The 21,798-nt window shown below is 45.2% G+C and overlaps 1 protein-coding gene across 1 annotated transcript in view; it reads left to right on the top strand.

The window, feature by feature from the left end:
* Positions 1 to 21,798, top strand: part of LOC129323476 (sodium/hydrogen exchanger 10-like) — a 430,138-nt gene that overhangs the window by 70,019 nt on the left and 338,321 nt on the right. The window contains exon 7 of the mRNA XM_054970016.1: positions 14,356 to 14,499. Within this exon, the coding sequence (XP_054825991.1) occupies positions 14,356 to 14,499 (144 nt within the window). The remainder of the gene's footprint in view (positions 1 to 14,355; positions 14,500 to 21,798) is intronic.

Below are 21,798 nucleotides of genomic sequence, written 5' to 3'. Positions count from 1 at the left end.
CAATGGCCAAGCAAAGCCATTGGAGCAGAAATCTCCAGCCGTGGATTGGGAGGAGATAGCGAAAAAGGAAGCAGAGAAGGAGAGGGAGGCTGTACCTAAAGACGAACTGGAAAAAGGAGAAGGGAGTGGATGGTACCATCGCTGCAGACTGTACATTCCAGCCAGTTTGAGAGGGGAGGTGTTGAACCACTGTCACGATTCTAAATTGGCCAGCCACGCTATTTAAAGATGCTGCAATTAGTACAAAGACAATTTCGATGGCCAAACATAAGGAAGGACATCTCCCAATATGTATCCACTTGCCAAGTTTAATGGGGAAACCCAGGATGGGAAAGCCACTGTGTCTCCTACGGCCCTTAGAAACCCCCTCTCGACCCTGGGTGGTGGTCTCCATGGACTCCAAAGGGAAGACTGTATTTCTAGTGGTGGTTGACCTATTTTCCAAGCAAGCCCATTTCATCCCATGCTCTAAAATCCCAGCCGCCAAGAAATTAGCCACTCTCTTCATGCAATATGTAGTCAGGCTACACTCATTTCCGGACAAGGTGATATCAGATCACGGAGTCCAATTCGTTGCCAACTTTTGGTGGGAGCTATTAAAAGTGACCGGAATTGAGCAGGGGCTTAGCTCCGCCCATCATCCTGAGACTGACAGGCAAACTGAAAGGGTTAACCAAGTGTTGGAACAATTCTTAAGATGCTACATTAATTACAAGCAAGATAATTGGACTGATTTTCTGATGTTTGCTGAATATTGTTATAACAACACAATACACAGTTCAACAAGTGTCTCCCCCTTCATGGTAACACATGGATATGAGGGCACAGCAATACCTTTTGTTAAAATCCCTTGCAGTAAGGCACCCGGAAACCTGGGGGAGTGGTGGTCAAAGTTAATGGCTCAATGGGAACTAATTAAAAAGACTCTGGAAAAAGCCAAAGAGCATTACAAAAAACAAGCTGATAAAAAGAGATCAGCTCCATGGACATTGCAAGTAGGAGACTATGTGTACATTTCCACAAAAAATCTCAGGGGGGAGCAACCGAGCAAAAAACTAGTTTGGAAATTTCTGGGGCCATTTCAAGTCAAAAGGATAATAAATGAAGTGACTGTAGAAAGAAATTTGCCCAAGAATTTAAAAAATGTTCACCCCGTATTCCATTCCAGCCTCCTGAAGAAAGCACCTCATCCTGACAAATGGCATCCGGACCAAGGAATTCCTCCCCCCCCCCCCCGGTGGATGGACAAATGCACTACAAAGTTAAAGACATTCTGGACTCTACATTGAAACTGGGAAAATTGTTTTACTTAATTTGCTTGGAACATTTTGATGAGGGGCAGAGAGAATGGGTACAAGCTTCAGATGTAAATGCCCCTAAACTTGTATGTAAATTTCATAAGGTTTATCCGCATAAACCAGGTCCTTTGTAAGGATGGGAGGACTCTTGGGGAGGGCAGTATGTTATATATGCCTCCTGCATATCTGCCATGAATGTATGTTTTATCTGATTTTGGTCTCTGAGACTATGGGAAATTCTTTATGGCTGTAATGCCAGCAGGTTATCTTGCAAATTTTTACTTTCTCTTTCTCGCTTCACTGAGCCAGTGTCCTTGAATGCCAGTGGAAACCGGCTCGAGATGTAGCCTTCTTGAGAACTAAAGATAAATTCATCTTTCTCACTGTCTAGTCTAAAACAATGTCTCACCCCCCCCCCCCGGCTAACGGTCGTTTTTCCTAAAGGCGGGAATATTCCCTATAACTAACTCTGCTGATCCTATCTACGTCACTTTGCCAATTTCACTGTCTGAGCACCTTGTACTGAATGGATCTTTAATAAAGTTACTTCAACTGAACACCTGTGTGTTAACTGTGGAGAACTTGGGGATCTAACTGCCAGGGACTGACAGCTGGACTCGATATTAGACAGGGCAACATTACCTCTTGATAGAGTGAGAAAGATTCATTCCCTGGTACATTTGTTTTCTACAAATAGGTTTTAGGCCACAAGTAGAATTCAATGATTACTAGGTTATATTGCTGCTAGCACGGCTGTAGTACCCTTTGCATGCCTGAACATGAGAAACCTACAAAACTGGTTTGTTAGGCGCTTTAACCCAGTGTCACATTCCCCATACCAGAGGTTCTCCATCCCCAGACAGGTAGTTCGCTCCTTTCACTGGTGGGCTATTGAATCCAACCTGTTATAAGGTATGCCCTTTGGGCCACAACGTTGGGATGTTAGTGATGACTGATGCTTCTATGTTTGTCTGGGGTGCCCATTGTGGTTCCCTTTCTGTTCAGGATAAATGGTCTCAGGTAGAACAGTCACTGGACATAAATGTTCTCGAACTTAGAGCTGTACAATTCGCTCTTGTTTCTTTTGCAGCCATCCTATGGAACAGAAGTATCCAGATTCACACAGACAATACCACTGCAAAGTGTTATATAAACAAGCAGGATGGAGCTACGTCATTGATCCTTTGCAAAGAAGCACCTGCTATTTGGGAGTGGGTGATTGCGAATAGGGTGTCTCTGTAAGCTGTTCACATAGCCGGAACAGAAAACTCCAGGGCAGATGTGCTCAGCAGAATGTTGGTCACCGATCATGAATGGTCCTTAAACATGGCTTACCACAATCAGGTGTTCCTGGAATGGGGTGTCCCAGACATGGATCTATTTGCCACAGTGGACAATGCAAAAGCCCCAGTGTTTTGCTCCCTTGCAGGAAGCGACCCCCTCTCGATAGGGGATGCTTTTCAGTTTGTTTGGACAGGCCGGCTATATTACATTTTCCCACCATTTCCCCTTATTGCCAAAATACTTTGTAAAACCCAACAAAACAACACAAACTGCATATTGATCACCCCGTTTTGGCCAAGACAGTTCTGGTTGCCAAGCCTACTAGAGCAGTCCAGACAGACCTTGATAACACTACCCTCAGCCCCGGACATCCTCACACGGGGGACTCTGTTCCATCACGACCCCAAGCGACTGCACTTGACTGCCTGGCGAATATACCCTCAATAGATGGTTTCTCTCAGGAAGTGTGAACAGTGCTTCTTAATGCTAGGAGAACTTCTACTAGGCATTCCTACACGTCTAAGTGGAAGCGTTTTTCTTATTGGGTGTGTCTCACCAGTATCCTGCCTGTTATACACAGTCTTGGATTATCTATGCCATTTAAAATCACAAGGCCTAGCTACATCTTCCCTCAAAGTACGTTTGGCTGCCATCTCAGCTTTTCATGAGTGGGTAGAAGGAAATACAGTTTTCCCTCACCGAATTTCCCAGAGGTTTCTGAAGGGAATGATGAACTTGCATCCCCCAGCGGTACAGCGGTCCCTTAATGGTCATTGTTGCTAGTTCTGTCACAATTAATGTTACCCCCGTTTGAACCTCTGGTGACATGCTATTTGCAACCGCTGTCATGGAAGGTCTGTTTTTTGGTGGCTTTAACATCTGTAGTACACCAAAGGAAAAAGAAGTGAAAGGCACAGTCATGAAAATACTCGTAATTTACATATATACACAAACTGCAAATACAGAATCTACAGTCACTACAAGGTAGACATTCAGAGTCCCAGTAAAAATCAATCTTTCACCACAATGGGTAAGTATACAGTTCCCGAAGGTTCAAGCTATGGCATAACGCGTCGTCCGAAGGACAGCACTCCAAGCAGGTAAGTGGCAAAGTAAGTAGATGGCAACGAGTACGAGCCGGCAATTTCTCTTCGCTCGTTTCAGACCAAAATGTCTTTCTTCAGGCCACAATGTAACAACAGGAAAATTAATTCAGTTCAATCACCATTCCACATCAATAGCTCCATAGGTTGTCAACTGTATACTTACCCATTGTGGTGAAAGATTGATTTTTACTGGGACTCTGAATGTCTACCTTGTAGTGACTGAAGATTCTGTATTTGCAGTTTGTGTATATATGTAAATTACGAGTATTTTCATGACTGTGCCTTTCACTTCTTTTTCCTTTGGTGTACTATTTATGTGGAAGTGAAACCGCCCCCCCCTTTCTTGTTCTTGGCTTTAACATCTGCCCACAGAGTGAATGAGCTGTCTGCCTTAAGGGCCAACCCACCCTTTCTAAGGTTCCATCCAAATAAAGTAGTGCTTAGGCCATGTATTAAATTCTTGCCTAAGGTGGTGTTTGCATTCCATATGACACAGGAGATTAGTCTGCCAACCTTTTTTCCCAATCTGCAATCAAGGGCAAAACGGGCTCTGCATTCTTTAGATCTGAAGAGAGCCCTGTCTTTTTATCTAGACAGGACAAAGGCCTTTAGAGAAGATGAACATTTATTTATGTTTTGGGGGACACGATAGAGGGAAGAGAGTGTCTGCTCAGACAATCTCTAGGTAGATTGTGTCTACTATTTAGGCATCGTATCAACAGGCCAGGGTTCCTTGCCCCTAATGGGTAAGGACACATTCCACCAGGTCCCAGGCCTTATTGTCTGCCTTGTTAAAGGGAGTCCTGGTTGCACATATATGCAAAGCGGCTACTTGGTTTTAACCCTGATACTTTTACTAAACACTACGCGATAGATATTAATATGTCTCAGGATGTGGCAGTTGCTAAAGCATTGTTACACTCCTTCATGTAAAAAAAGAGAGAGAATAGGTGGGGAAGGATGACACAGTATGCTTTGTACGATCGGAAAGATGTTTTATTTTTACAACATTGTGATCATTACATGTCAGGTTATTGTGCTCTTCAACCAACATGGTTGTATGCTTTATACATATGCCAGTATATATAGTCTTACATAGTATTTCATTTCTGTATATAGTTACCAATAAAATTTAGTTGGAGAGTTTCACCCCACCTCCTGGTGTGTCTGTGGTGTAGCTTGGTAATCTCCCAATATGGGGATGTACAGAAGAACGAAAATGAATACAGAGTTGTACATACCTGTAACTGTTGTTCATTGAGTTCTTCTGTGCAGACACATATCCCTCCTTCCTGCCCTGCTGTGAACTCTCTGGTGGTATCTAGTTGGTTTGCGGCGGCTCAGGAGAACTGAGGGAGAGGGGGCCACTCCCCCAAGGATCACAGGACTGTTTCGGCGGGAAAAGCGATTATCCGACATGATCTAGGGGGAGCGGTCCCTAACGGAGCTCTATAGAAGCTAGAAAAGTTTCTCCATCGGCAGTCCTGCGCATTCGCAGTCCCAATGTGTGTCTGCACAGAAGAACTCAGTGAACAACAGTTACAGGTATGTACAACTCTGTAATCTTAATAGTGTCTGCATTATCACACAATAATTCAGATCTCAATGAGCTCATCTCGAAATTTGAAATGACTTGATTTAAGACTTGATACCTGGATAGCCCAGGTGACCCTGATCTCATCAGATCTCAGAAGCTAAGCAGGGTCGGCCTTGGTTAGTAATTGGATGGGAGACCTCCAATGAAGACCAGGGTTGTAGAGGCCGGCAATGACAAGCTACCTCTGTTAGTCTCTTGCCATGAAAACTCCACCAGAGGTCGCCATAAGTCAACTCTGACTTGAGGGCTCTCTCCACCACACCACCACATACCCTATCAGACCAACTAAGTCACCTTAACTTGTGGTCATGTCTCTCACTTTCCCCCAGATCAGATTTCAATATAGCCTTGCTGTTAATCTTGATCACCAACTTCTACGGGCAGTGATCATTTAGAGTAGAATCCAACACCTCAAAACTAATCACAAAGTTCATTAAGGAGGAAGAAATGGCAATATAATCTATTGTACTTGCCCTGCCCGTGGACAGAAATGTAAAAGTCCCTCCTGACTCATGCCAAGAGGTTCCATGCAAGATGTATAGGTCAGCCAGAGAGAACAGTTCCAAACGGTTTTTGCCAGCCTTTTGATCACCTTTTGGCTGAGCGAACTAATGATTTAGCATGTGCAGAAATCTGCATGTTTGCACCAATTTTCTGGTCTACTTCTTCCCATTCTATTCTTGCATTAAAATCGCCATATAGGACAAGATCGGAAGTCAAATATCGGGAGGTCAACAAATCCAAAGTGTCTGCCAAAGAATCTCAGATACTTTCCCCAAGGTATCCAACTTACCAAAGGAGGATATACACATTAAAACGTATCAGGGAACCAAAGTGAGCCTTTTAGAAACAAAAACTGAATATTATTAGGGTATCTGCTCTCCAGTACTTCAACTGTCAGGTCTACAATGATTAAGGTTGCTAGGCCTCCACAGTTTTGGAGTTTGATTGGAGACAATTTGATTGATGACACAGGATAAGCTCTGTAGCCCTGGATGCATAATAAGTTCGAGTTCTGGAGCCAAGTTTCTTGGAAACATAATATTTCAAAACTTGAAAAGAATGGAAGAAAGTCTAAATAATAGAAGTTATTATTCCAGCCCCTCAAGTTCCATGATAAGAGTTTTAATTGTCAATCTGCTGACAGTATCTTGTCTAGATCCACCTCTGTGTCCAGGAAGACACTTCCATTTTTAGATGCTGTGACTTCCTCCATTGTTCTGCTCTTCCTTTTGTTAAACTTTCCTTGAGCATTAGGCGATTCAACTTCAGAATTACCTGGCAGATGAATTTTAGTTAGTTCATTTGAACAGCTTACAATTGCTTGACTTGTAATATGAGGTGTCACGAATGTCTTATTTATGGGACAATTCTTGGGGGGCCAGAAGCAGCTGAGGGGAATCCACATCTAAAGCTTGTTGCATCGGACCGCTTTTTGCTCCCAAGAGTTTTAGATGCTCCAAACTGACAGTGATCAATGTTTACTCATTGTGTGGCAGAGCCGAAAATGAATGTAACAAGTTCTGTTCAATAGTATATTCAGGAGAAAATTGTATCAATGGCAGGTTGTGCGGCTTGTTAGAGGTAAATCTCCAGTCCATCATCTGACAGGGGCCATCCACTGAGTTGTCAACTTTTACTTCTTTATTCCTACGGGGTTTAACGAGTAGCAGTTCAACCAATTGATTTTCGAATACCCATATCGGGAAAATCCCCTTCATGTGCAAATATTCTTTTTTGCTTCATCATTCTTCCAGGGAGCTCAAGACTACTCAAGGTGAGCATTACTATTTGCACCTGGTTGTGGCTGCAAAGAGGTTCCACCTGAATTAAATATATTGAACTCGCTGTCATTCCAAAGAGGGCCATTAGATGGTACAAAGCCCTTCTTTTGAAGCTCCATTGGGACATGTGGCCATTATACTTGCAAGTGGATATACTTATTTTACAGGGCTGCATTTTTAACTGGAGCTGGCTCACTTTCTCTTGGTTGTCCTGGTCAATAACTTTCTTAGTTCATCTTCGTTCTTCTGTGCCTCCACACATGGGGACTGCGCAGGCGCAGGCCAGCCGCCGGAGAATTCTTTAACGCTTCTATAGCTCCGAAGGGGCCGTTTGTCGCGTGCCTCAGCGACCGTTTTCCTGCCCAAACGGTCACATGTCTTCCCAGCGACCAACGGCCCCTTCCCTCAGTTCTCTTCTTGCCGCCGCTTGGAGAGAACGTCTGCTTTGCAGCTCCGTGCTTTAGTGCTTTATTGCTTGATCTGGTGGATTTGGTTTTTTGACTTCGGACTTCGGACTTGACTACTCTTCGTCTTTCTGATTTGGATCTTGTTCTTATCTCAGTAATTATAATCAGACTGTTTGACTACTCTTTTGCCCGACCCTATTATGGCTTCCAAGGCTTTGTTCAAGCACTGTATTCAGTGCCACACAAAAATGGCCCAGACCGATGGCCATGAGTTGTGTTTATTTTGCTTGGGGAAGACCCACAGTGTTTCAGCCTGTAAAATATGCCAGGGCTTTACCCACAAGGCCCGGCAGGAGCGCAAGGCCCGCTTGAACTCCTCCTTGTGGCAGAAGGTCATGTCCGAGGGTACTCCGCTGCCTTCCCCCATGGCTGGCCCTAGCCCCTCTGCTGAAAAGCGTTCCCGAGCGAGCTCAGTGGCATCAACAAAGTCGGCGTCGAGATCTCGGCCGACGAGTGCTGCGGCGTCAAGAGCGGCCTCTCCAGCGCAGGGATCGGTGAGACTGCCCCGTAGCGCTTCTTCGACTCGATTGGATCCGAGGGCTTCGGACTCGGAACCGAGGAGCGCGGACCCGAGGCCATCGGTGGATCCGACGGCTGGTGCGGCGCCGAGACCACAGCTCGCCACTGGGAAGCCAACCCCGAGGAAGGTGTCGGATCCGAAGCCGAGTTCGAGCAAGCGGCCGACCACTGAAGTGGCTTCGGTTCCGAGGGCTTCTTCCGAGCCTCCTCCGAAGAAACCGAAGAAGGCCACGTGTCGTCGCTCTCGATCGCCACGTCGGGCATCAACTGAGGAGGTCATGATGGTGGTCCCTCGCACGCCTTCCCCTCACCTGGATTCACCCGTTCCAGAAGAGGTACCGGATCCGGGGGCCTTCATTGTGATCCCTAGTGATCACTCCCTGGCTGCGGATCCGAGCCCGCCAACCCACCATCGGATCCGACCTTCACCTGCTCCAGCTGCGCTCCGGTCCCCAGCGGCTTCCACCCATAGCCGGCGCCGTTCTGAAGCGGGGAGTGTCGGTTCTGGGCGCTCCATGGAGTCTCGCCATCGTCAGGCCTCGTACATCCCCCCGGCCTACCATTGCCACTGGAAGGGGGCCCCTGCTGGATTCAAATTGTCGGAACCGAGGCCATCCACCTCAGGGCAGGGTTGGCTGCCTCCACCCTATCGGGGAGACGAGTCGGTGCTTGGTTCCGATGAGGAGGAGGCTGAGAGTGTCGGGGACTACAGGTCGGAGTCGTGGTTGGAGCCGTCCCCAGACGACAACGTGGCGCCCAGTACCAGCTCCCCTTACGAGGATCTTCAGATCTACTCCGACCAGATGGCTTGCATGGCAAAAGCCCTTGAGATGGATATCTCCTCGGCCACACCACAGACCAAGGATAAGCTCCTGCATCGGATCTACGGGGAAAACCCGGCGATGGTGGGCTTCCCCATGCTGGAAGGGGTAGAGGAGATTGTGGAGAAAGTGTGGAAGGTGCCCTGTGACCAACCTGCTACATCGAAAAGAATAGAGCAGATGTACAAGATCAAGCAGGGCTCCTGGCAGTCATTGGCAAGACACCCTCCACCCTCCTCATTGGTTGCCGAGGAGATCCAGCCTCGTCGGTCGGGCCCCTCTTCTGCACCCCCGGATAAAGAGGGCAGAAAGATCGACGCGATGGGTAGGCGCCAGTACTCTATCTCCTCCCTGGGCCTCAGGATTGCCAACTACCAAACAATCATGGCTGGCTACAACTTTATCTATGGGAGAAGCTGGCGTCCTATGTCGGGGACTTGCCACCTGACAAAAAAGCTGTGGTGTCCCTGCTCCAGACGGAGGCTGTTCGGCTGTCCAAGCAGCAAATGAACGCTGGGAGCCATGCTGCCGACACTGCTGCGCGTGGGATGGCTTCGGCAGTGGTCCTCAGACGTCACTCCTGGCTCAGGTCAACGGCTCTATCGCAGGAGGTGAGGTCTAGGATTGAGGGCCTACCTTTTGAAGGAGATTCTCTGTTTTCTACCACGACTGATGAGGCCCTCAAGAAGAAAAAAGAGGACAGGCAGACGGCACGGTCCTTGGGGTTGGCACCAGTGGATAAACCTGCACCCAGGCCACGGTATGCCGCACGGTACACGCCGTATCACTACCAGGGCAGGTACCAGCAACAGCGGCCATTTTACCATTTTACCATTTTACCTGCCCACCCTCAGTGGCACTACACTCCTGCCCAGCAGCCTAGGAGGCGTAGGCCTTTCAAGCCTCGTGCACCTCAACCCTTAGCCCAGCAAAAGGATCAGCAGGGTCCTGGAAGGCAGTATTGATGGGACGATCCAGCCGCATCACCGAACTTTTCCGACAGGCTTAAGCCTTTCATCTTTGACTGGGAGTCAATAACATCTGACTCATGGGTCTTAACGATTATTGATGTGGGATATGGGCTGGAATTTTTAGAACTGCCTAGGTGTAGTTCACCTCTAACGGCTGTAAATAATACTATGGCAGAGCTAGATGCGGAAATAGTGTCGCTCTTGGCCAAGGGTGCTGTGGAAGAAATGGCCTATGAGGAATCTGTAAGGGGGTTCTTCTCTAGGTTCTTCCTGGTCCCCAAGAAGGATGGAGGTTTACGCCCCATTCTAGATTTGAGGGGCCTTAATGCCTTTTTAAAGGTTACTAAGTTCAAGATGGTCGCTCTGTCAACTGTGATCTCATTGCTAAAGAAAGGGGATTGGTTTGCTGTCCTCGATTTGAAGGACGCTTATTTTCATGTGGGGATACGTGAGGAGCACAGGAAATACCTGAGCTTCGTTTACCGGCAAAGGGTTTTCCGGTATAAGGTGCTGCCCTTCGGTCTATCCACGGCGCCACGTGTATTCACCAAATGTGTGGCTCCTGTGGTCTCCTTCCTTCGGGAGGAGGGCTGTACTATCTTTCCCTACCTCGATGACTGGCTCATCGTGGCTGGTTCAGAGACTAAGCTGGTGCAAGACATAGAATTAGTACTGAGCACTTGCAAACGCTTGGGGCTCCTGCTAAATTTTGAAAAATCTAAGCTGGTGCCCAACCATAACGTCTCCTATATTGGAGCGATTTTAGACTCAGTAGAGGGTAAGGCACTGCTCCCCCGTGAGAGGGCTAAGTTCCTGAAGGGTCTTGTGTCCATGTTCAAGCAGAAACGGTTCCAGTCCGTCTGCTCCATCCAGTGTTTGTTGGGTCATATGGCGGCAGCCACCTCTGTGGTCCCCTTTGCTAGACTCCATATGCGTCCGCTCCAAAACTGGTTTGTATGGAGGTACAATGCTATGCAGCACCCTCCGTCTCTCAAACTCTCCATCCCTAGGGCTATTCTATCCTCCCTGGACTGGTGGCTGTCTGATGACAACTTGTTTAAGGAGACCCTGTTTGGCTACCAGCATCCTGACATTACAGTGACCACTGACGCGTCCCTGCTGGGATGGGGGGCCTATTGTGGTGATGTATGTGTGCAAGATGTCTGGTCAGAGAGGGAAAAGAACCTCCATATTAATGTGCTTGAACTAAGAGCCATTCGTTTTGCACTTGTGTCCTTTGCAGCACTGCGACAAAATCGCCAGGTGTTGGTGCAGACGGACAACACAACTGCCATGTACTACCTAAATCAGCAAGGGGGCACGGCATCTATGATTCTCTGCAGGGAGGCCACGCTCATTTGGCAGTGGGCAATTCGGAATGGTGTAATGCTTCGAGCTATACACGTGGCAGGCTCAGACAATGCTCGGGCGGATGCCCTGAGCAGGGTCCTCTTGTTGGATCACGAGTGGGATCTGAACGTAGGGTACATTGGGCCGATCTTCCGGATGTGGGGCCAACCGGACATAGATCTGTTCGTGACTGCAGCAAACACCAAGGCCCAGAGGTTCTGTTCGAGGGCAGGGAGCGACCCCCTCTCTATTGGGGATGCCTTCCAGTTTATGTGGACCCAAGGGTTGCATTATATGTTTCCACCGTTCCCCTTGATTCCCAGGGTTCTGTGCAAAATAGAGGAGGACAGGACGGATTGCATCCTTGTGGCCCCCTTTTGGCTGAGGCAGATTTGGTTTCCCAAGCTCCTGCAGATGTCCCAACGGACGTACGTGAGTCTGCCTCCCCGGCAGGATCTCCTGCAGAACGGGAGCCTGTTCCATCACGACCCCAGGAAGCTGCAGCTGTCGGCCTGGCGGATCGTTCCCCACCAGTAGCGTTTTCGGATCAGGTGGAGAGGGTCTTACTGAACGCTAGGAAGCCGTCCACTAGACGGTCCTATGAGGCTAAGTGGCACTTGCTAAAGGAGTGGTGCCTGCCAGTAGCCCCCTGGGGCTCATATTTGATTATCTATGCCTGTTGAGGGAGCAGGGTTTAAGAGTTACCTCCCTCAAGGTCCATCTTGCGGCTATTTCAGCCTTCCACGCCCAAGTAGACGGTGGCACAGTATTCTCACACTGTAAATCCCGCCAGTTTTTGAAGGGGATGTTTAATCTTTATCCCCCTGTGTCACCTCCTGTACCTCAATGGTCTCTGTCTCTGGTGTTATCGAGGCTGATGCTGCCTCCCTTCGAGCCTTTGGCTACGTGCCCCTTGGATTTGTTATCGTACAAGGTGGCATTTCTGGTGGCTGTGACGTCTGCCAGAAGGGTTAGTGAACTATCAGCACTTAGGGCTGACCGTCCCTTCCTCCTATTCCACAGTAATAGGGTGGTCCTGCGGCCATGCCTTCAGTTCCTGCCTAAGGTGGTGTCTGCCTTTCACCTGTCGCAGGAAATTACGCTGCCTGCGTTTTTTCCACAGCCATCTTCCAAAGGGGAAAGGGCCCTTCATACCTTAGATTTAAAGAGGGCCTTGGCTTTCTATTTAGATAGGACAAAGGACTTCCGTAATGGTCTCCACTTGTTTGTCTGTTTCAGGGCCAAGGACAAGGGTCACAGGGCATCTTCGCAGACCCTGTCACGGTGGATTGTGTCGGCCATTAGTAAGGCCTATTCTCTGGCTGGGGTGGGTTGCCCACTGCAGGTCAGAGCCCATTCCACACGGTCTCAAGCAGCCTCTTCGGCACTCATCAGGGGTGTGCCGCTGGTTAATATCTGTAAGGCAGCTACGTGGTCCTCTGCTGACACGTTTGTTAAACACTATGCTATGGATGTCAATGCAGAGCAAGAGGTTTCTGTAGCCAAAGCTGTCCTTCACTCCCTGTTTTCCTAAAGGGATGCTGGAGGGTATTGTTGTAATAACTGACAATGACACTTTGTGTATATATGTATATATGTATATATTTATTGAGCAAGTTAAATGTTACTGTACAATGCTTTATTTCTTGGTCCTGGTACTAGGACTGTTGTTATATAGTAAAATTGAGTTGGACTTCACCCCACCTTCCTTATTGTGTGAAGCTTGGTACTCTCCCATGTGTGGAGGCACAGAAGAACGAAGATGAAAACAGGGTTAACATACCTGTAACTTATGTTCATTGAGTTCTTCCGTGCTGACACACATCCCTCCCTCCTACCCCGCTGTGAATTCCAATGCACGGTAGTATGTTGATTATAACAAAATTGATGTTTTAAAGGATTATGGCTATGTGTATTGGATAGCAGCGGCAAAGGAGAACTGAGGGAAGGGGCCGTTGGTCGCTGGGAAGACATGTGACCGTTTGGGCAGGAAAACGGTCGCTGAGGCACGCGACAAACGGCCCCTTCGGGGCTATAGAAGTGTTAAAGAATTCTCCGGCAGCTGGCCTGCGCCTGCGCCGTCCCCATGTGTGTCAGCACAGGAGAACTCGATGAACATAAGTTACAGGTATGTTAACCCTGTTTTATTGGTTGCTGCATTTGGGAGACTGGATGACTAGTATTCCCCAGTTGGGATTTAACTGGCTAACACCTCAATCCCGAACTGTTCGTCTCCTTCGAGGTAAGTAGGGCAATTTTTGCCTTCATTCTATTAATCCTGACAAAAATCATATCAACAGTTCGGGCAATCAGCTGAACAAGATCAGTTAGTTTATTATCCTCAGCTTTGGGACATCAGTGCCTATTGCTGTGAGTCCCTTATAGGAGTCCTGTCTTGGTACAGAGTCATCTTCCCATCCATCCAGAATAATAATATCATTCTCCTGGTCAATCAAAGGTGCAAAATAATTCTAAGTTGGGATAGCAAAGGCTTGAAAAGATGATTCAGGAATTAAAAGAGTCACTCATTTTTGTCTGTTTACTTGCTGGAAGTAGGGGTGAAGACTCATTTTCTCTGTCTCTTTTAAAAATACCCATTACAACATTCTCCTTTTAAAAGTCTTTACAATCTTTACAAACTTAAAACAGTCTCACCCTTCACCACAGGGCTACTCTCATTATAGTTTCTTCTAGAGAAAGTTCTTTGCACCTTAATTAGTTTCTCATTTACACCTTAATAAGTGTCTCACCGTGGTGGGAACGCCACAAGGAGTCATAAAGGAATAAACTTCTAGATACTAACAAGGGTACATTGCCTCCTCTTAGACTTCTCAGACTTAATTAAAATGCCACTGGCTCAAAAACAGTTACAAACTGATGTAGATAAAAGGGAGACCTTGAAATTATTAAAATGCCGAGGCTGCATCTGCATCCGTATCTGCCAGCCACTGGAAGTCCAACATTTATTGTTAACATACTTCTACTAAAAGTGTTAATGAAATAAAACATTGTTCATGCTTGTGTATGGTTAAAGATTTGTATGAGGGTTTTTTTGAGGAGGAAGAGCTTTTGTACTTTAACTAGTCTATCTCCTTCCCTTGACATAATTGTTACACTTTTAATAAGTATAATGATAGCACTTTCTTTTTCTTATATAGGTTCTGGTCAATGATGACATTTTTGGCTCACATTATGATATACCTTATCACAGGATTTGTGATAGCTCAAAAAACATTTCCACATGTTAATATCCATATTTTATTTCACATTTCAACAGTCTACCTTACAATAAATCTTGCACGGTAAGATTTTTCCCTCTTTTTTGAACTTGTTTAAAGTTGCTGTTAGTAGTCTTATGAGTCTTTTAGATTACCTATTAATTTTCAAAATTCTTTAAAAATAAACATACATCTGTGCTGTCAGCCTGTACTAGCAAGTCCCATACTCTCCCATAAGTCACTGTATGATAACCATTAATAGTACGAACTGGTCCTGAGATTTAGGCTGTTGCCACATGGGGATTTTTCCCAATACAGAATGCAGGAAGTAGCAGATTTGTATGTCTGCATAGCTTGTGGGCCTCCTGACGCTTTTCCCTTTAAACTGGACCAGACCAAAAACCCTCTTTTGTTCTAGTTGCGGATAGACGTTGCCCCTTTTTAGGCTCTTGGGCCAAAATGCTTTCTTACCTCTGGTTAAACACATAGAATAATGTAGTAAGTGCTGGGAATTCTATTTTTCATATTGAAACAAATGGATAAACTTTATGAATGTACTTTTACTGAAGCTATTTTTCAGCAACATTAGAAATGATTTTGTTTATGGGGAGAAAGGAATTAATTACAATAGCAGATGACAAAACCATTCTTCCAGGTGGGTCCCTACGTAACTCCATAGATAATGGTACTACCCACACAGGCAGAAGGTGTCTGGGGTCTGCAGCTCAGCCCCCGGACTTACCGGGAGGAGGGGACAGGAGGCAGCTGCCCAGCGGCCACAACAGTGACAGTAACACACAGCAACGACCTTTATTGGCATAAATAATACAGACGTAACAGAAGAGGTGTTGTAGAATAAATTCATAGGGCAGCACAATCGTGTCCCCAAACAGCAAAATTATCTCGAGATACAGCACAGTTGTAAGAGGCTTTATAAAATATTACCCTTGACTTCCACACATAAGCCAAGAATTCAGCAACGGGCAGAGTTATTACTGGACTCTTGTCTGCTAAGAAAAATTTTAGATCCTTATCCAAGAAATCCCTCTGCACAGAAAAAAGGGGACGAATCAGTAAACTACGCATAACAGAATATTTGGGGCAGCAAAAAAGAATATGTGAGATTGAATCAGGTTCCCTCAGAGTACAGTCACACAGTCTATCCCTATACGGAATACCCCCGTATCTGCCTGTGACCACTGCTGAGGGAAAAAGATTGAACCTCGCTAACATAAAAACCCTCCTAAACACTGGGTTCATCAGATCAACAATATACGCCGCCATGGTGGTATGCGAGGAATAGAGGGACAGTGAATGAGGGGAGCAGACTCCGGAGCTGCCGGCATTAATAGTCTGCACCTCAATATCCCAAATTCTCCTCTTGACCACCTGCAGAACTGCCACCTCACCACTATTATATAAAGGTTCCAAGTTGATTCCTAAGGAACCAATCTTTTCCACTACAGCCTGTGACCAATCCGAAATAAAGGGATCAGTTAGAAGTTGAGCCATTAATCTGGTAGGGGAGGATCAAAAATGAAGATGGAGCCAAAATTTAATTGTAGTGATCCAGGCCCGAGATTCTATCAGGTGCAGATCCAATTCCTTACAGAGGGTAAACAATGACACTGAATTGGATAAACCAAGGATCCTACGCAGAAAGACAGAGTAAATACGCTCGATTCTTTTAGTAAAGGACTGTATCCAAATAGGAATTCCGTACAACAGTCAAGAAATAACTGTTGCTTGAAAAATCTTAAGCACTTCTGGGACAAATTGATTGCCCTTTTGAGAAAAAAAAAGAAATCAAGGCTGCAGTCTTATTCTTAGCTAAACTTAGGGAGTGCTCTCTATGTGGGCACCAACTCAGGTTGTAATGGAATAGCACTCCTAAGTATTTTACCTGCTGTATTTCTTTTTTCGCTATTAGCCAGCGGTTGCATTTCCAAGATTTAGAGAAAACCAAAATTTTTGTCTTGTCAAAATTAATAGAAAGAAAGTTCCGAGAGCAATATGCATTAAACTCGGATAAGAGACGAATAAGGCCAATTCTTGTAAAGGAAAGGATAACCGTATCATCTGCATAAAGCAGAACTGGCACTGCAGCCGAATTTAATTTAGGGGGGGTGACCATTAATCCTATCCAAACAAGAAGGCAAGTCAGAGATAAAAAGACAGAGATCTCTGTCTTTTGGTGCTACACCTCTGAAGATGCCAGCCACAGCTGCTGGCGAAACGTCAGGAACTACAATGCCAAGACCACGGCAATACAGCCCGGAAAACCCACAACAACCATCGTTCTCCGGCCGTGAAAGCCTTCGACAATACATCAGAGATAAAAAGGTTAAAAAGGGAGGGGGCAAGAACGCACCCTTGCTTGACTCCTTTAGAGACAGGTATGTCCTTAGTGAGAGACCCTTTCCCATCAAATCTTACTTGGCAAAAATTGGACGTATGTAATTTCCGAATCAAAAATAAAAGGCGCATATCAATCCCCAGTTCTAGGAGTTTATCCCATAATAAAGATCTATGAACAGAGTCAAAAGCTTTACGTAGGTCAACAAAAGCTGCATAGAGTTTGCCACGCAGATGGCGAGAGTACTTTTCAGCTAAAAAAGCTAGAGTGGAGCAATGGTCTAACGTGGATTGATTCGCTATGAAGCCAATTTGTTCACGTCCTGGGAGATTACAATCTGCCATCCATTTGGATAATTTGATAAGAAGATGTTTGGCATATAGCTTCCCTAGTACGGACAGTAAACTGATCGGTCTGTAGTTGTCAATATTATTGGGATCCCCCTTTTTTAAAAAGGGGACTACAACAGCACTCAGCCAAGAATTAGGGAGGATACCGTACCAATCAATCAAGGTAAACAGGTGGGCAAGAGCTCACGACCACCAGTCAATGTTATCTTTCAATATCTCCACTGGGAGCCCATCCAAACCAGGGGCCTTGTTAGATTTAAGGGATCCAATGAGATCAACAATTTCATCTTGGGAAACTGGGGGCCAACTGGGGATATCAGAAGGGATTAATCCAAAATTATTCAAGTCTAAGGCAGAGGACTCATTAAATAGGTCGTTATAATAAGAAAACCATCTGGCCGAAGGAATAGCGCTAATGGGGGCAACACCAGTTGAGGAATTAAGTTTACTGGCCAATAGCCAAAATGCTCGATTATCATTAATTCGGACAGCATCAAAAAGTTTAGCCCATTTTTTCAAATAGAAAGCATGTTTTTTTTGTGCTAACAAATGACCATATTCCTTTTTAAGCTTAAAAAACAGGGTGGGGGAGTAGGCAGAGGATCTCATCTGAGACTGACGAAAATATTGTCTAAGTTTGCTTTTAAAAAGCAAACATTCTGTATCAAACCAAGCATTTGGAGAGATGATTTGGTTATTAGAAGTCATTGGTTTGGCATAGGAGGACATATTATTAATTATAGAATTGTAGGCTAAAAATGCCTTTTCCCATGACTCAGCTTCGATTAAGCTGCGTCTTAACTCAGAGCCCTGGAAGCTAGACATCCAAAGGGAGATCTGTTCCCGGGAAGAGGGTCAGCAGCTTATTTTTTTGTACTGGGGCAAGTTAGATTTCATAGTACAGGGGATGCATTGGTTAACTATCTCGTGATCTGTCCGAAGGGACAAAGAAATAGGAAGATGGTCACTCTCGGTCCTTAGACCTATTGAGAAATCCATAATACACTCACTCAGGTCAAGCAATGAAATCACATAATCAACAACACTGTTTCCTCTAGGGGAGATAAAGGTATAGTTGCCAGAGGCAGTATATTGAGGGGAGCCATTGAGTATTAAAAAATTATTTTGAGAACATAGATCAATCAGGCAGCGCCCAGCCTGATTAAATAATACATCCCTTGACTGTCTGGGCAAAAGGAAGGGAAGAGGGGTATGCTCATCCTCATTCCAATGCAACACAGAGCCAATTTGTTCATTGTCACTGCCTATTCTAGCATTGAAATCTCCCACAAGAAGGAAGGAGGCCTCAGGGAATTTAATAGAGTAATTAGAGAGATAATCTTTCAGCGAATTCCAATGAACTCTGAGCATATTATTGTCTTGACAAGGGGGCATATAAACATTGACGATAATCAGCTGGAAATCTTTAAAAGGGATGTGAAAAGCCTGGGCAAAGGGAGGGCAAGGCTCCAATTGGGTGACAGATAATTTAGTGGCATTCTTAAATAAGTCATAAAGCCCACCCATATAACGCCCCTTCCGATTTAGCCTCTTAGCAGGAAGTGAAAAGGAAGAAAAACCATTAACATAAATGCTACTTGGAGACCAGGTTTCCTGAAAAAAAATCATATCAAATGTCGACAAAAAATTCAAAAAATCAGAGTCCCCCTACTTATTAGCTTGTCCTACAATGTTCCAGGAAATAAGCTGGATCCTTCTCTGCTGGTTCCTGGGATGATCATAGCTGTCAGATAGTCAATCGGATTCAGAGATTGTATTCAAGTGTGGAAGATCATTGGGGCAAATGCAACCGTTTACTACAGCTTGAGGAATAAGTCCGAGAGAAGGAGACTTCGAATGCTCCTGGGTGGATGAAACAACCCGGGCTTCCAACGTGGATCCACCCAGCTCCATTAGTAGGACTTCGGAGTCCGCCGATTCTGCCCCTCTTGGTGACGGGGCGGGGTCTTTGCACACTATCTGAGTAGAAGAATTAGATGGAATAGTCTCCGTAATCACTTTAATTGGATCTACTAAGGATGTTGGGTGGGATATATTATTAGCGTTAATATCCAAACAGAGCAGAGTCTTTAACCTCTTTAGGTTTGTAACTAGTGAGATTTAATCTATCTAAGACAGATTGTTGATTGTCGGTTGCAAGAGTTCCAAATGAGGATAGCACTTCGTCATTCACACCTTTCACTAAAGGAGTCAATGTTAAAAAATCATTAAAATCGTTAAAATCCGAAGAAGACAAACAAACTTGGCTACGGGATTGAGTACAAAGAACCTTAGAGTCCATTTGCATTATTGAGTTATCAGTAGTTGTTTCTTCCCAGGAAATCAGATTAATATGAGAGATTTCAGCAGGCTTGGGCAAAGCAGTTAATGCTTTGAGAGGAGGTGCACATTTAGCACGTTTCTTAGTAAATAGAGGAACTACTGTGAGATTCCGGAAGACATGAACAGGGAAAATTCCCATCTTACAGAGGACCGATCTCTTCTTTAGCAGCAGTGCCGGTAGTTTATGAGGGGCAAAGGAGAGGATAACTCTTTGGAATTGCTGTTGAGCATCAAGGACTTTCACCTCACTAAGATCAATGTCAACTTGCTTCAATTTAAGAACAGCGGCGAGATGTTTCTTAGCTTGGGAAGTAGTTAGCCAGCTAGGAACAGAACCATATCCACCTCTAATTGTTAAAGCGATTCTCCGCGGTTGGTATATTAGATGGAATGTGTTTTTGTTGGAGTCATTACAGACACTGATGTTGTCTATTTGGGGATCGAAATGGGTCTGCTCATTGCTTTGCACACATTGCTCACCAGCAGCTCCGTCTGGTGCTTTAGCCTGGTCACGCAGGATGCAGGAAGAGAGTTTCGCCACTGCAGCGATAAGCTGCTTAATTTGAACTCTTAAATCCTGAATGCTAATAAATAAACAGTCCATGGTCCTCACTGTTAGAGGAAGCAAAGAATCCACAGGAGGAGAGCCACTTCCTCCCAAGCTTGTGTCAGTCTCTGTTTGGGTGGTTCCCTCCTTTCTCGCTTCCACTTTGGAATTGGTGTGGGTATTTGCCACCACTTCTTCAAAGCTAGTTTCGAGAACAGAATATCTGTTAGAAATCTCCACTGCATATGACGGGGTCATTTTTGCTTGGGGAGTTGTCTGTATCCACAGAGTTGCAGAAGAAATCATTTATTTTGGGCTGCTTTGCAGCTGGCAAGAACAAGCTCTCCTCACACCTTCTCCTACGTTTAATTGGTAGCATGCCCAGAAGTCATTAAGAGGGGAGTTTCCCTCAGCTGCCACTAATAAATTAGGATAAAACGAACTAAAAAATAAAATAAGCCTAAGTTCGCAGTCTTGCGAAGGAGACACCAGCAGAAAACAGCTACTGAATATCCAGCAGAGGGAAGCAGGATTTCCTCCGAGAGAATCAGTTATAAAAAATAAGAGGGAAAAAAAGCCACGGAGATACTAATAATAGCTCAAGATACCCCTGGCTCAGCGAGGGACAACTTTGGGAGCAAGGTTATAAAAAACTAGATAAAATCGTAGTAAAATAACAAGCAAGATAGATTAAAAACTTTCTAATGAGCCAGGAGCTAATCTCCGCGCAAGCCAGCTGGAACCGGAACCCCACAGTGGCAGTACTAGTGTCAGACTATGGGTGACAGGATATGGTAGACAGATCCCTGTACCATTGCAACAAGAAGTCCAGTTCTTTGTTAAATGGTTTTATTCAGAAATCAAATCATTTCCATATATATGTCCATAGGATTACTCAGAAGCAAGAAAGCATCTAAGCAGTACATGTTCCTTGACAGGAATAGAAACTTGAAGAAAGTGCATCTCTAAATACCCAATCATTCCCCCCTCCCAACTAAACCACTGGTTTGCACAGGAAATGTTCTGGGAATTTCTTCCAGGGTTTATACATCAGCCTAGACAAGACAAAAGGCATAAGATTAAACTGTAACATTTCAGATAGTGCAAGGTCGCTTCTGGGAGCTTCAAAGGAAGGAGATAAGACAGCTGTATTCTCAGGATGCTTGTGAAACGAAAACGATGGTTAAAGCATTTACAAAATGACATTAAGGTACAGCATTAGCAGTGGTTCAGTATTAGCATTGGCATGGATGGGGCTCAGACATGACATTCTGCTCCCCTAAAGACAACCCTTCCCTTCAAGGGCCAGGCTTATAGGGATATCGCTTATGGAAGTTTGAAACAAGTCTAGGTGCATTCATGTGGGATTGTTCTACCCACTCCTTATAAGATTCATCAAAGTCTTTCTACCTGACTAGGTAAAAAAGTTTGTTTTATTTTATTTTAGAATCCAGGATTCTCATAATGAATATGTCCATCCACCAGCATTGGGTGTGGGGCCCCACGTTCGGGATGCCATTGATCAGGTGGTGGAGCCTTTTTCAGGAGGCTAAAGTGAAATACTGGGTGGATTTGTTTTAAATTCTTGGGGCGTTCAATTTCTACAGTTACTTTGTTGATTAATTTCTTTATAGGAAAATGTCCTAAAAATCTCCACCCTAATTTTTTACTAGGTTGCTCTCCGTTAATGTTTTTGATGGAAATGTATGCAAAGTCTCCTGGTTGTAGTTTCCATTGTTCAGAGCGGTTTTTGTCAGGAAATTTCTTATAGTCCTCTTTTGCTTTAT

This window comes from Eublepharis macularius, chromosome 2, assembly GCF_028583425.1.
Source record: "Eublepharis macularius isolate TG4126 chromosome 2, MPM_Emac_v1.0, whole genome shotgun sequence".
NCBI lineage: Eukaryota > Metazoa > Chordata > Lepidosauria > Squamata > Eublepharidae > Eublepharis > Eublepharis macularius.
This window is presented reverse-complemented; position numbering and strand designations above follow the sequence as displayed.